General features: G+C 46.1%; 1 protein-coding gene across 1 annotated transcript in view; it reads left to right on the top strand.

Moving 5' to 3' along the window:
- Window positions 1–11,437, top strand: part of LOC308368802 (nidogen-1-like) — a 42,775-nt gene extending 31,338 nt beyond the window's left edge. The window contains exons 13-20 of the mRNA XM_080843065.1: window positions 1,516–1,755; window positions 2,062–2,234; window positions 5,982–6,108; window positions 6,581–6,752; window positions 7,069–7,226; window positions 7,742–7,865; window positions 8,452–8,564; window positions 11,277–11,437. Of these exons, the coding sequence (XP_080699191.1) occupies window positions 1,516–1,755; window positions 2,062–2,234; window positions 5,982–6,108; window positions 6,581–6,752; window positions 7,069–7,226; window positions 7,742–7,865; window positions 8,452–8,564; window positions 11,277–11,401 (1,232 nt within the window). The 3' untranslated portion in view covers window positions 11,402–11,437. The remainder of the gene's footprint in view (window positions 1–1,515; window positions 1,756–2,061; window positions 2,235–5,981; window positions 6,109–6,580; window positions 6,753–7,068; window positions 7,227–7,741; window positions 7,866–8,451; window positions 8,565–11,276) is intronic.
- The last annotated feature ends 731 nt before the right edge of the window (window positions 11,438–12,168 follow it).

Below are 12,168 nucleotides of genomic sequence, written 5' to 3' on the forward strand. Positions count from 1 at the left end.
TCCACATTCCAGTTGCTCTCTCCTCTCTCTTCTGCTCTTCCCCTCTGCCTCTCTTTTCTCTTTCTCTCTCCATCTTTCTCTCTCTCCATCTCTCTCTCATTAACTCTCTCTCTCTCCATCTCTCTATCTAACTCTCTCTCCATCTCTCTCTCTCCATCTCTCTATCTCTCTAACTCTCTCCATCTCTCTCTCTCTCCATCTCTCTCTCTCTAACTCTCTCTCTCTAACTCTCTCTCCAGCTCTCTCTCTCTAACTCTCTCTCTCTCTCCATCTATCTCTCTCTAACTCTCTCTCTCTAACTCTCTCTCTCCATCTCTCTCTCTCTAACTCTCTCTCTCTCTCTCCATCTCTCTCTCTCTAACTCTCTCTCTCCCCATCTCTCTCTAACTCTCTCTCTCTTACTCTCTCTCCATCTCTCTCTAACGCTCTCTCTCCATCTCTCTCTCTCTCTAACTCTCTCTCTCTCTCCATCTCTCTCTCTCTAACTCTCTCTCTCCCCATCTCTCTCTCTCTAACTCTCTCTCTCTTACTCTCTCTCCATCTCTCTCTCTCTAACGCTCTCTCTCTCTCTAACTCTCTCTCTCCCCATCTCTCTCTCTCTAACTCTCTCTCTCCATCTCTCTCTCTCTCTAACTCTCTCTCTCTCTCTCCATCTCTCTCTCTCTAACTCTCTCTCTCTCTCTCCAGACTCTGAAGCCACTTATATGTCCCCCCCCCCACCCCAGAGTCTATCATGAAGGCCTGTGGCTTTCAGACAAACTCATCCCATAAATGCTTAGATGTTTCATGACCGAGCTCAAGGGTCCTTTCCTGTTGATTTCCTGTTTCTTTTTTTGTTTAACCCACACCAGAGCCAAATGCAATCCAGTGAAATGTACCAAAACTGCTTACAGCTCTAGGCATATCTATACATAGCAGTAGATAATAACGTATTTGTGTGCGTTATGGTGGCTCTTATGGACATATAACGCACATATGTCCTCATTTATCATTGTGGTGATAGGGCCATGATGAGTAATGCATCTTGACGTCCAAGTAGGCCCACATTGGTTACTTTGATGTACTGTGACATGTGTTACACTATTATAAGTGTACTGTCCTACAAATAAATCTCATAACATTAACATCAACATGTTGAATATGAGTGGAAACACGCATCCTCAAAATACATGCTTGAAATGTGTACACCCTAAAGTGTATATTTCACATCTTTTTTATGTAAGACCAGCCTGTGTTTGCTTTGCAACATCTAAACCACATCCCACATCATTTACACTCCCAGTATTCATGTAGTCAGACGTGGGTAAAAACCCTTTTAAATACAAACATCCTGCAGTTAACAGTCTTGACATAACAGCAGGTTTTTTTTTTCGTTTTTTTTCTGGTTGTCAATGTAGGATGTTGTAGATTACTTGTTGTATTGGTGCTCTTATTGTTAAATAAAAAGAAAATGGTAAAAAAAATGAAATACAAACATCCTAATATGTATATTTTCCATATTCCTCCTCCTCTTAGAGCGTGAGGCGACAGCCTGTGAGAGACACAGAGAGAGGGCCCAGTCTGCCTCGGCCAACACCGGGGGGTACTTCTTCTTCCGCCCGCGCCCGGCCGTGGGACAGTATGTCCCCACCTGCGACCCGTACGGGTCGTACGACCCCATGCAGTGCCATGGCAGCCTGGGCCAATGCTGGTGTGTGGATCGCGAAGGGCAGGAGATCACCGGAACCAGGACTGGACCTGGCAGCACGCCCAGCTGTGAGTGCTGACATAGACACACACGCACGCACGCACGCACGCACCAACACACACACACACATGTACACACGTATGCTGTGACGGATGCTCTCTCTTCTCCTCTCTTCATCACCAACATTTACATTTGACCAACATTTGACATTTACATCTATTTATGCATTAAGCATAAACTTTTTTTCTAAAGTGACTTACAGAACAGCGCAGTACAGATGTTTCATCTGTATGAAACCCGTGACCTTGGTGTTCCTCCACTAGTTGAGCCTCAGGAGCCCTGACCTGTGACCTCTCTCCCCCTCTTTCCTGCAGGCATTGACCAGGGCGTGGTCCCCACCCCGGTCGGCCCCACCCCTCGCCCGGACGTGAGTCCCCTGGCCCCGGGCGCCAGCCTGCTGTTTGCCCAGAGTGGCAAGATCGAGCACGTGCCCCTCAGCGGAGACAGCATGCTCAAGGAGGAGGCTAAGACCCTGCTGCACGTCCCTGTGAGTCACACACACACTCACACACACACACACACACACACACACACACACACACACACACACACACACTAATATACACACACTCACACACATACACACACACACTCTAATACACACGTGTACACACACACACACACACACTAATAAACACACGTGTACACACACACACACACAAATATATACACATACACACACACTAATATACACACGTGTACACACACACACACTAATATACACACATGTACACACACACACTCATATACACACGTGTACACACACGTGTACATACACACACAAATATATACACTCACCCCCACCCCCAACTCCCATCTCCACCTCCTCATCTCCCCCCACCTCTCCATTCTTTTGCACCTCTACCTGAACAACCTCCTCCACTCCCCCCCCCCCCCTCTCTCTCTGTCACACAACCAGCCTCCTCTCTCTGGACACAGTTGAATGGCAGCCTTGTGTGTCCCCCTCTCTTCCTGTGTGCCCCTGGCTTTGTGTCCTCCGCTCAGGCTCGTCCTCGTCCCCCCCCCCGTCTCTGATTTCAGCTCTTGAGTGGCTGGACAAACAGCTAGCCTGGCGGAAGCGGTCCTAAATAGACCACCGCCGTGTTAGTTTCTCTTCCTCTGCCTCTGTGCTTGATTCACCCGCTTCCCCTCACTTTCTTTCTCATGTTACACACTCGCCAGACCCATGGCACCATGGCTGGAGTGAATGGAACAGAATGGGGGGGGGGGGGGGGGTCCTCTCTTCACTCATTTTGCCCTCCCCCTTTCTCTGAAGTTCTTTCTTTATGTGGCCTCTCTGATAGAGATGGATGGATGGATGGATGTATGGCTATAGAAAGAGAGGCAGACAGAAAGAGAGATAGAGAGGAGAGAGGAAGGAAGGAGGACAGACAGAGGGTGAGAGATCAGTTGCCAGGAACAGGCCCAGACAGAGAGATCATGGGAAGAGTGAGAGAGGGAGAGATTGGAGGAGATTTCAGCGAAAGAGAGTCAAATAGAGTGGAGAGAGAGAGAGGGAGAGAGAGAGAGAGAGAGAGAGAGAGAGGAAGGAGAAAGGGAGAGGAAGAGAGAAAGGGAAAGGGTGTAGAGAGATTAATGTAGACAGAGACAAACAGACAGATAAACAAAGAAAAGGAGTAAGGAAGGGAAATAGAGAGTGCAGAGAGATGAAGAGAGAGAGAGAAAAGATGGCATGAAGACAGATGAAAAAGAAAGAGCGAAAGATAGCATGCAATGAGATGAAGAGAGAGGGAGAGATAGCATGCAGTGGAATGACAACAGAGGAACAGAGAGAAAGAAGAAGATATGATATGCAGACAGATGAACAAGTGTGAGAGAGAGGGAGAGAGGGAGAGAACAACTGAGAGAGAAAGAGAGTGAGAGAGTAAGAGAGTGAGAGAGTGAGAGAGAAAGAGAGAGAGAGAGAAAGAGAGTGAGAGAGAGAGAGAGAGTGCGCTGATTCTGATGCCCCAAGTTCCTCACCCTCTGCGGTGGCATGTCATGCATTCCTGACGGACAGGCCACCCTTTATGCCCTTACCGCCCCTCTGTATCTGCCCCCACACCTCCCTCCTCCAGGGCCCCTCGGCCCTTTCTCCTGCTCTGTTGTAGTGGGCTCCAGAGCTCCAGAGCAGAGGGCCCTCTGGCCTCTCCCCTGTCCCCCCGCAGCAGCCCCAGGCCTGGGAACAAAGGCCAGCGCTGTTGAGTGTGGGGACGAGATGGGGGTTTCAGCAAGGATAGTGATGAACTTTGACAAGTTTTGAAAGTGTGTGTGTGTGTGTGTGTGTGTGTGTGTGTCTGTGTGTGTGTGTGTGTGTTCGTATGTGTGTGTGTGTGCGTCTGTGTGTTTATCTGTTTTGTGTCTATTTGAAGCAGAGAATGTGGATGACCTTACCCGATTGGATGGGCGTCAAGTATTCAACACAACAGCAGATCAATTAAGTTACCATATGAAGGCGCCGCACAAAGACTGTGGTCTACCATTGAGGTTCAAATATAAAGGATCAGTCCCACATCATTTACTTGTTACACTATGCAAGCTATGCCTAGTTAACAGCGGTCGCTCCTTTCTTCTCCTTGCAGAGAATGTGGGTCGTCTCTGTGCTAACTCGCTTTGTTTGCTTTGTTGCTTGTAAGAGGAGCTAGAGACATCTGTTGTAGCTGCTTCTGCTAAATAAACTTGTTTACACTCAGGTAGCGGCGCGTACCTAGCTGTCTCTTAGGCAGCCTCTCACGTTACTTCCGGAAGAGGAGAGTGCGGTGCCGGAGTCAGGACTGTGTGCAATGAGAGAGCGTTTAAGTGAAGGTGGTCGGGGGCAGTAAGAAAATAAGAGAAAGAACAACAGGGGATCTGGGTTTTCTTGGCCAGGCCAGGGGGGTAGTTACAGTTACAGGAAGTGAATGGAGGAGAGGCGCGACTGCTTACGTCATGGCTCACGTTTCACAGTAAATTTCTGTGAAAATCACAAAGTGAATGAATTCATCTCTGGAGTTCCGACAGCTGTGAAATCGTTCCATTTTTCCATCAGGTCTCTCTTTCATCAATGCAACACTCTGTGATAAATCAGTCAAGTACAGCATACACTGGAGTCTACTTAGTTATTATTATAATATTATTCATATTTCTGAAAACTCCACGTTGGAGACGATTGAATTCTCTGTTATTTACACCCCTGTATATTCCCTGGCTCTCTGCTGTCTGTGTTTCTGATTTACTCAAGACCTTATGGTTGTAATTGGTCTGTGGGTAAAGCCTAACCATGTCACACTGACCCCAAATCAGTTTATTTATAGGTCTCTGAGACCACCAGAGAGGGAGTGAAAACATGCATATCAGTCATGTCAATGTGGATTGAAGTGGGAGCTTAATCATCCTAACTTTTGTGACGCTGTTTTCGAGGTTTAGGTGGTAATTGCTGCCATTTGAAAGCATTGTTGTGTCACAACTGTTCTTAGAAGTGCTTGAAAGTATATTCTCTGTATGATTTCATCAATAAACGATGTGCAACACTTTTGGGAAACTGAAGCTCTTAATAGGAACTTCTTCCTCCATTTTGTGATTATGTCTTTCAGACTATCGCTCTGTAAGCAAACACAGTCCTGCCTAATCCCTATAGTATTGTAGCCTGGCCATTACCAGCCTGTGACTCCATTTCATTCCGTCTTTCAGTCTGGGCCAACCCAATGCATTTTGGTTTCCGAGATCGGCGGGTGCTTATCTTGAGGTTTAAAATCATTGGAGTTCCCTTAACCAATCAGCAACGTTTAGTAAGCATTCGGTAGATTAAACTATTCCCAAAGCCAGTTGGGAGAAGAGCTACGACGTCCTTTCCAATCATAAAACTTACAAGAAAATACTCTTGTTCTCCTTTTAATTTTCTGATGTTCTCGAGAGTTGAGACAACTTTTCCGATAGCTTTTCGTGTCTTTTCCTCCAAGGCGAGTTTTGCGTCACAGCTCTGAACTGTTCGCTGATTGGTCCTGCAAAATTTTGAGTTCTGGAGACGATTGTCAATGGGGTTGGGCCAGACTGAGTATGAGCTTGAAATCAATTCAGGCGGAAATACGTAGGCTGGTGTCACCAGGCTAATAGTATTGTACTTTTCACTGATATTTTGTGATGTTGTTTTCCAGGATAAAGTGGCGTTAGGGCGATTGTTCTATGCCTATGACTGCACGGATGGGGGTGTCTTGTTTTCTAACTTTGCCCTCCATTTTGAAATGTTGTTTTCCAGGATAAGGTGGTGATTGCCCTGGCTTACGACTGTGTGGACAAGATGGTGTACTGGACAGACATCACCCAACCAGCCATCAGCAGAGTCACCCTACGAGGAGGAGAGCCCACCACCCTCGTTAAGGCTGGTGAGTTATCACTGACCTGAGATCACACACACACACACACACACACTCACTCACTCACTCACTCACTCACTCACTCACTCACTCACTCACTCACTCACTCACTCACTCACTCACTCACACACTCACACTCACACTCACACTCACACTCACACTCACACTCACACTCACACTCACACTCACACTCACACACACAAACACACTGAGTTCAAACACAGCAAACTCAATTCAAAGCTGTGTTTGGTGAATTGACTCTGCAAAGTTCAGTATGGTTCAGCATTTAAAGGAGTTTAAATGACTTCCCACTCTGCCTCAATACCCCTCTATTTCTAACTCCTCTCCCCTCCCTCCAGTCCTGAAAAGTAAAAAAAAAAAACTGCCATAGATGATGTCCTTGTATCTTTCTTAACTTGCCTCTCCTCTCTTGTTGGCCCAGACCTCTAACCTAAGTGCCCCTCCTCTCTTGTTGCCCCAGACCTGGGCAGCCCAGAGGGCATTGCCATAGACCACCTCTCTCGCCTCATGTTCTGGACGGACTCCATGATGGACCGCATCGAGGTGTCCAAGCTGGATGGCAGCCATCGCCGCGTGCTCTTTGACGAAGACCTCGTCAACCCTCGTCCTATCGTTGCTGATCCCATCAACGGGTACAATACCTATATATACATATATGTTATAACGCATTAATAAATGATATACTACTGTGTTATAACATAATCTAGTAGGGTGACTCTCTGCAGTACTGGAAAAACAATGAATCCCTTAATTGTTAAATTGTAAAATGATGCTGTAAAATGCAAATTATACTCTGAAATGTATACTTTGGTAATAACCATTGAAATGTTGGTGGATAATGCTTTATAGTCTTGTTAGTGTTGCACATTGTGTAATGTGGAATTATTTCCACATGGAGGACAGCAAGCAGCCCACTGATGTATCTCACCTTCTTGTGATCCTGTCTAGCCGCCTCTACTGGTCAGACTGGAACAGGGACGGCCCCAAGCTGGAGATGGCCAACATGGACGGCACAGACAGGAGCGTGCTGGTGTCCGAGGACCTGGGCCTCCCCAACGGGTTGACCTTTGACCCCCAGACCAGGCAGCTGTGCTGGGCTGATGCCGGTAAGGATCTGCTACTAACACCTTTGTTGTTTGGTTTGGGTAACCTTATCATTTAAAGTATGCAACAATTTGCCACTTTTTGAAGGCAGCTAGTACAAATATCATCTTCAAACAAATGTTCATAGTGTATAGTCATTTGAAGGACTGATAAACACACCTGTCTTTCCAACTAACTGGTTGGGCTATGCACTATGCAGTACTGTGGTCTCCAGTCCACCCTGCGAAAATGTTTTAAAAAAAGAAGCTTTCTCAGCACATAGTCAACTATATGGCTAAAAAGACATGAGTAAGCATGCTAGCCTTTTATCAGTGCCATCTGTACTGCTGTTGATATTTGTATGGTTTTTACAGTCCTTTTTGGTAGTTATATGACTAGTTTTTGACCAAACCTCCTTACTGCTTCTTTAACTTACATGTCATAATATTGAATGTTTTGTCAAATCCTCCCAAATTCCTTCTAAAATAAGTGTGGCAATCACCTTTGTTTATCTGTCTCTTTTTCCTTTCTCTCTCAGGCACTCGTAAAGTGGAATGTATTGACCCCTATACCCGTCAGAGGAGAAGGATTGTTGAAGGCATACAGTACCCATTCGCTGTAGTGCACTATGGAAGCAACCTGTTCTACACCGACTGGAGGAGGTAGGAAAACTACATCTCCCATAAGTCTCTGCTTTTGAGGAGCAAGATATTTTCAGGCCAATCGCCATAACTTTTCTTCTTGTTTGTCAAATTTGAATTACATTCAAAAGTGATGCAGAATGGATGCACTTTTGTATCTTCTCACACAAGAGGAATTGATTGATTGAAATTGATTTATCGTCACTAAGTGTTTGACAAATTGATCAATGGTTACCACGGTTAGTATACGTTATTGGTTAACCATCCAGGAATTCTATTTCACCCCAAAGGAATGCAGTCTATACATTATATTTGACCTTTGCCTAATATTTACCTAGTTCTGGAGTGCTTTCAACAACTCAGTCAATACCTGCCGAATGGTTTATGGCCTGTTTAACACTCAAGGTTGTTTGCATGTCACTGTTTATGTTGAGTAGTCGGACACTGGTGTGTGGTCTGTGAGTGGAATGTGGAACGTTATGTTAAACGTGGCAGACATTACACACGCTAACTCTAGCAGTGCATTCCATCACGTAACAGTTTTTCAGAATCATTTGTGTGTTCAGGGGAGCGTTTATCGTTTCTGAGTTGTGTTGGCTGTTTCCAGGGAAGCGGTGGTTGCCGTGGACCGGCGGGCCGAGAAGGAGGTGGACGCCTTCCTGCCGCTGAGACGCTCACGGACCTACGGCATCACCGCCACTCACCCCCAGTGCCAACCAGGTGAGGCACACTCAGTCAAACACCCTCAGCACCTAGCAGATGAGACACACACACACTCAGTCTAACACCCTCATCACCTAGCAGATGAGACACACACACACTCAGTCTAACACCCTCATCACCTAGCAGATGAGACACACACACACTCAGTCTAACACCCTCATCACCTAGCAGATGAGACACACACACACTCAGTCAAACACCCTCAGCACCTAGCAGATGAGACACACACACACTCAGTCTAACACCCTCATCACCTAGCAGATGAGACACACACACACTCAGTCTAACACCCTCATCACCTAGCAGATGAGACACACACACACTCAGTCTAACACCCTCATCACCTAGCAGATGAGACACACACACACTCAGTCTAACACCCTCATCACCTAGCAGATGAGACACACACACACTCAGTCTAACACCCTCATCACCTAGCAGATGAGACACACACACACTCAGTCTAACACCCTCATCACCTAGCAGATGAGACACACACACACTCAGTCAAACACCCTCAGCACCTAGCAGATGAGACACACACACACTCAGTCTAACACCCTCATCACCTAGCAGATGAGACACACACACAGACACACACACTCAGCCCAACACCCTCAGCACCTACCAGGTGAGACACACACAGGCCTATGTATTATTTTCTTTGGTCAGTCTCAGTTGTGGCCTTGTGTTACACTTGCACTGAGAATCAGTGAGCACTTAAGTATCATCAGCTTAGTGGCAGATCACATGCCAGAAGCAAACCCAAACCCTTAATTACACCGTAACTAATGCAAGCAGTCTTGTGGCTTACAGACTTGCTTTTGGCCGCATTAAGTTACTTATTGAATGAAAACTACATTATAAAAATGGACTTGCTGTAATGTTTCAAACCATTTTGAAAGGGAACAATTTAATTAAAAACTAAAAAAAGACAAACTATTTAATTAAGAACTAAAAAAAGGCAGTTTCATTTCACTGTCAGTGGCAATGTGCTACGCAAGTGTCACATGTCACCCAAGGACATTTCGAGGTTCAACCTAAATTCATTCTTAACACAAACAGGTTTAGGTGCTTTATGCAGCTTTCTACTTTTTCATCGCTATTTCCACTGTCCCGGTGGATAAGTGCTATTGTATGTATATATGACAAAAGGTCGACTTTGAACCAAGTTGTGAATCCAAACTTGGACGACTACTGTATACCGCTCTCAGGTTCTCTGTAAGCTCTATACGCTTGTCTCTGCCTACGCATCGCTCACCAGATGGCTCCGCGGTGTAACATCCCACTGGGGAGCGACATAGGTCTGGTCCTGGCCATACGGCGATAATGCGCCTGTGTGGACTCACGGCTGTCTGGCTGTATGTACATACAGTACAGCAGGGGCCTAGGGAATGTACACAGCACAGCTGACTTCCCTGCTGTCTGTGCTGGTCTCTGGTGCTGTTCTCACTGGTCTGGATGCAATTAGTCAGGCCTGATGGAATGCCTCACCCCACACATTCCCACACTCCCACACACTCACAGACACATCTGCACTCTGGGCTGTATTGATCGTGTCTGGCCCTTCTCCCCCCAGACTGATGAGATGGATTGCCTTTGGTGACTGATCTAGATTGGTTGGTTTATGCGTAGTAGTGATTGCAATGACATCCAATTGTACCTACGTTACGTATAGTGCAGTGTGGGATCATAACAGTTAAATACTGTACCTGACGTAAATAGATAAACTAACAGGCGTGCTCAAGGTCACACAAGCTCTCATCAATGGTCTTCTTTAAAGCAGCTGCCTGAAACTAGCAAGCTACAAAAACCTTGCAAACAACACCAACATTTGTCCTTCACATGTCCATATCAAAATTAATTTGAAGATTATGCCAAAGCTAGCTGCCTATTTTTTTTTTTTTTTTAAAGTGGTGAATTGTTGCTTTCTGTTACTTTAACTGCTGAGCACTGTGTACTGTACTTCCTTTATCAGTTGCTATGACGCAGAGTACACCTGACCCCTGACCTTTAATGTGGAGATTCTCAGTCCTGTTCCTGGAACTCCCCTGTTCTGCTCTGTCTGTGTGTATTCTGCCTTCCCTCACACTGCATACTTACATACATACACACATTCATCAGTGGCAGCCTTGCTTAGCTTAACACATCTTATTGATTTAACCAGTACCATTTTAAGGACACTGGCTTAAATCAGGTGAGCTTGGAGTAGGAGTAGATAGAAGACTTTCAGCACAGAGGTAAACCATACGCTGGAGTCAGAGGCCATCCTCCTCCCTGTTCTTCCCTCTTATCCGTGTGTGTAGCAGCTGGAATGTGCCAGCTCTGTGTATCTCTGAGTGCTTTATCATCAACGGTTATGCAAGAGGAGAGTCTAGGGTAGAGTCTCCCCAAGGATTATTTGGCTATCAGCTATGTAGCAAGAAGAAGCCATGAAGAAATGTGTGTTGTGCTCTTGACAATGTGAAATGGTTCTGTCTAGAACCTGGTGGTTCTTGATCATGTGAAATGTTTCTGTCTGGATCCTTATGGTACTTGTGCTAGATGCTTAAGGTAATACCAGTATGTGTTTATGGTGTGGTGGTGGTGGGTAATTTACAGGGCCCATGATTGGTGGAGACAAATGCCTAAACCAATGATAGCTCTGATTGTTTTGAGGTCCCTCTCATGCTACACGCTAACACTAACACTCCGCTGCTTCCCCCTCAGGTGCTAACTACTGCTCAGGAAACAACGGAGGCTGCTCGCACCTGTGTCTGCCACGGCCAGGCGGCCTCACCTGCCGCTGCCCCGACGCCAGGGACGGCACCTGCGTGGAGAGGGAGCAGCTGTGAGGATGAGGCGGCGTCGCCATGACAACTACGAGTCCACCCCGGGAAAAAAACAGGGAGCTAGGGGGGAAAAAGTAGTGACGGGGAGGGAGGGGGGTTACAGGTGTGCTTCATGATGACTCTGAAGGGGAGAGAATGGAGGAATTCAGTGGAGAGAGAAAGAGAGAGAAGAGAATGAGATGGAGTAAAAGAGAGAGAAAGAGAGAGATAGAGAGAGATAGAGAGGTATAATTGAGTCACAGTGCACTGTAGTTACCCAGATTTCCACTGAAAGCCAGTAATGGACTGCAGTGCCACTATCATCAGGGAGGGGAGAGGAGAGGGGGATTATGGGTAATCACGTGTGGGTGGGCCATGGGAGGGTTGAGAGATTTTTACCTTATTATTTGTTTGTTTGTTTGTTTTTTTAACCAAAGAAATATTGTGCAACTATTTTCCAATCCAATGTGTCTTATGTAAAATCACACAGTAATTGTTTAGTTTTTTTCTATCATTGTAAATAAATGCCTAAGAATATATAGACATTATTATCTTTTTTTTAAAAAGTATACTGGGTCACCGTGGTGTTCTGGCATAGATCTTCACGTTAGGTTTCTCACGATGCTTAATGGTTTACATAACAGAATTCTCAGAGACAGGGTCGGGGGTCTTTCTGGGGCCCCAGTGCAAATCTCTGTACATCTGGTGAACACCTCGACCGGGGGCGTCTTTGGCCCATGTTAATCATGACCTCATCCCCACCACACACACACACGCACTCACACACACAC

The sequence above is a fragment of the Sprattus sprattus genome (genome assembly GCF_963457725.1).
Source record: "Sprattus sprattus genome assembly, chromosome: 1".
NCBI lineage: Eukaryota > Metazoa > Chordata > Actinopteri > Clupeiformes > Clupeidae > Sprattus > Sprattus sprattus.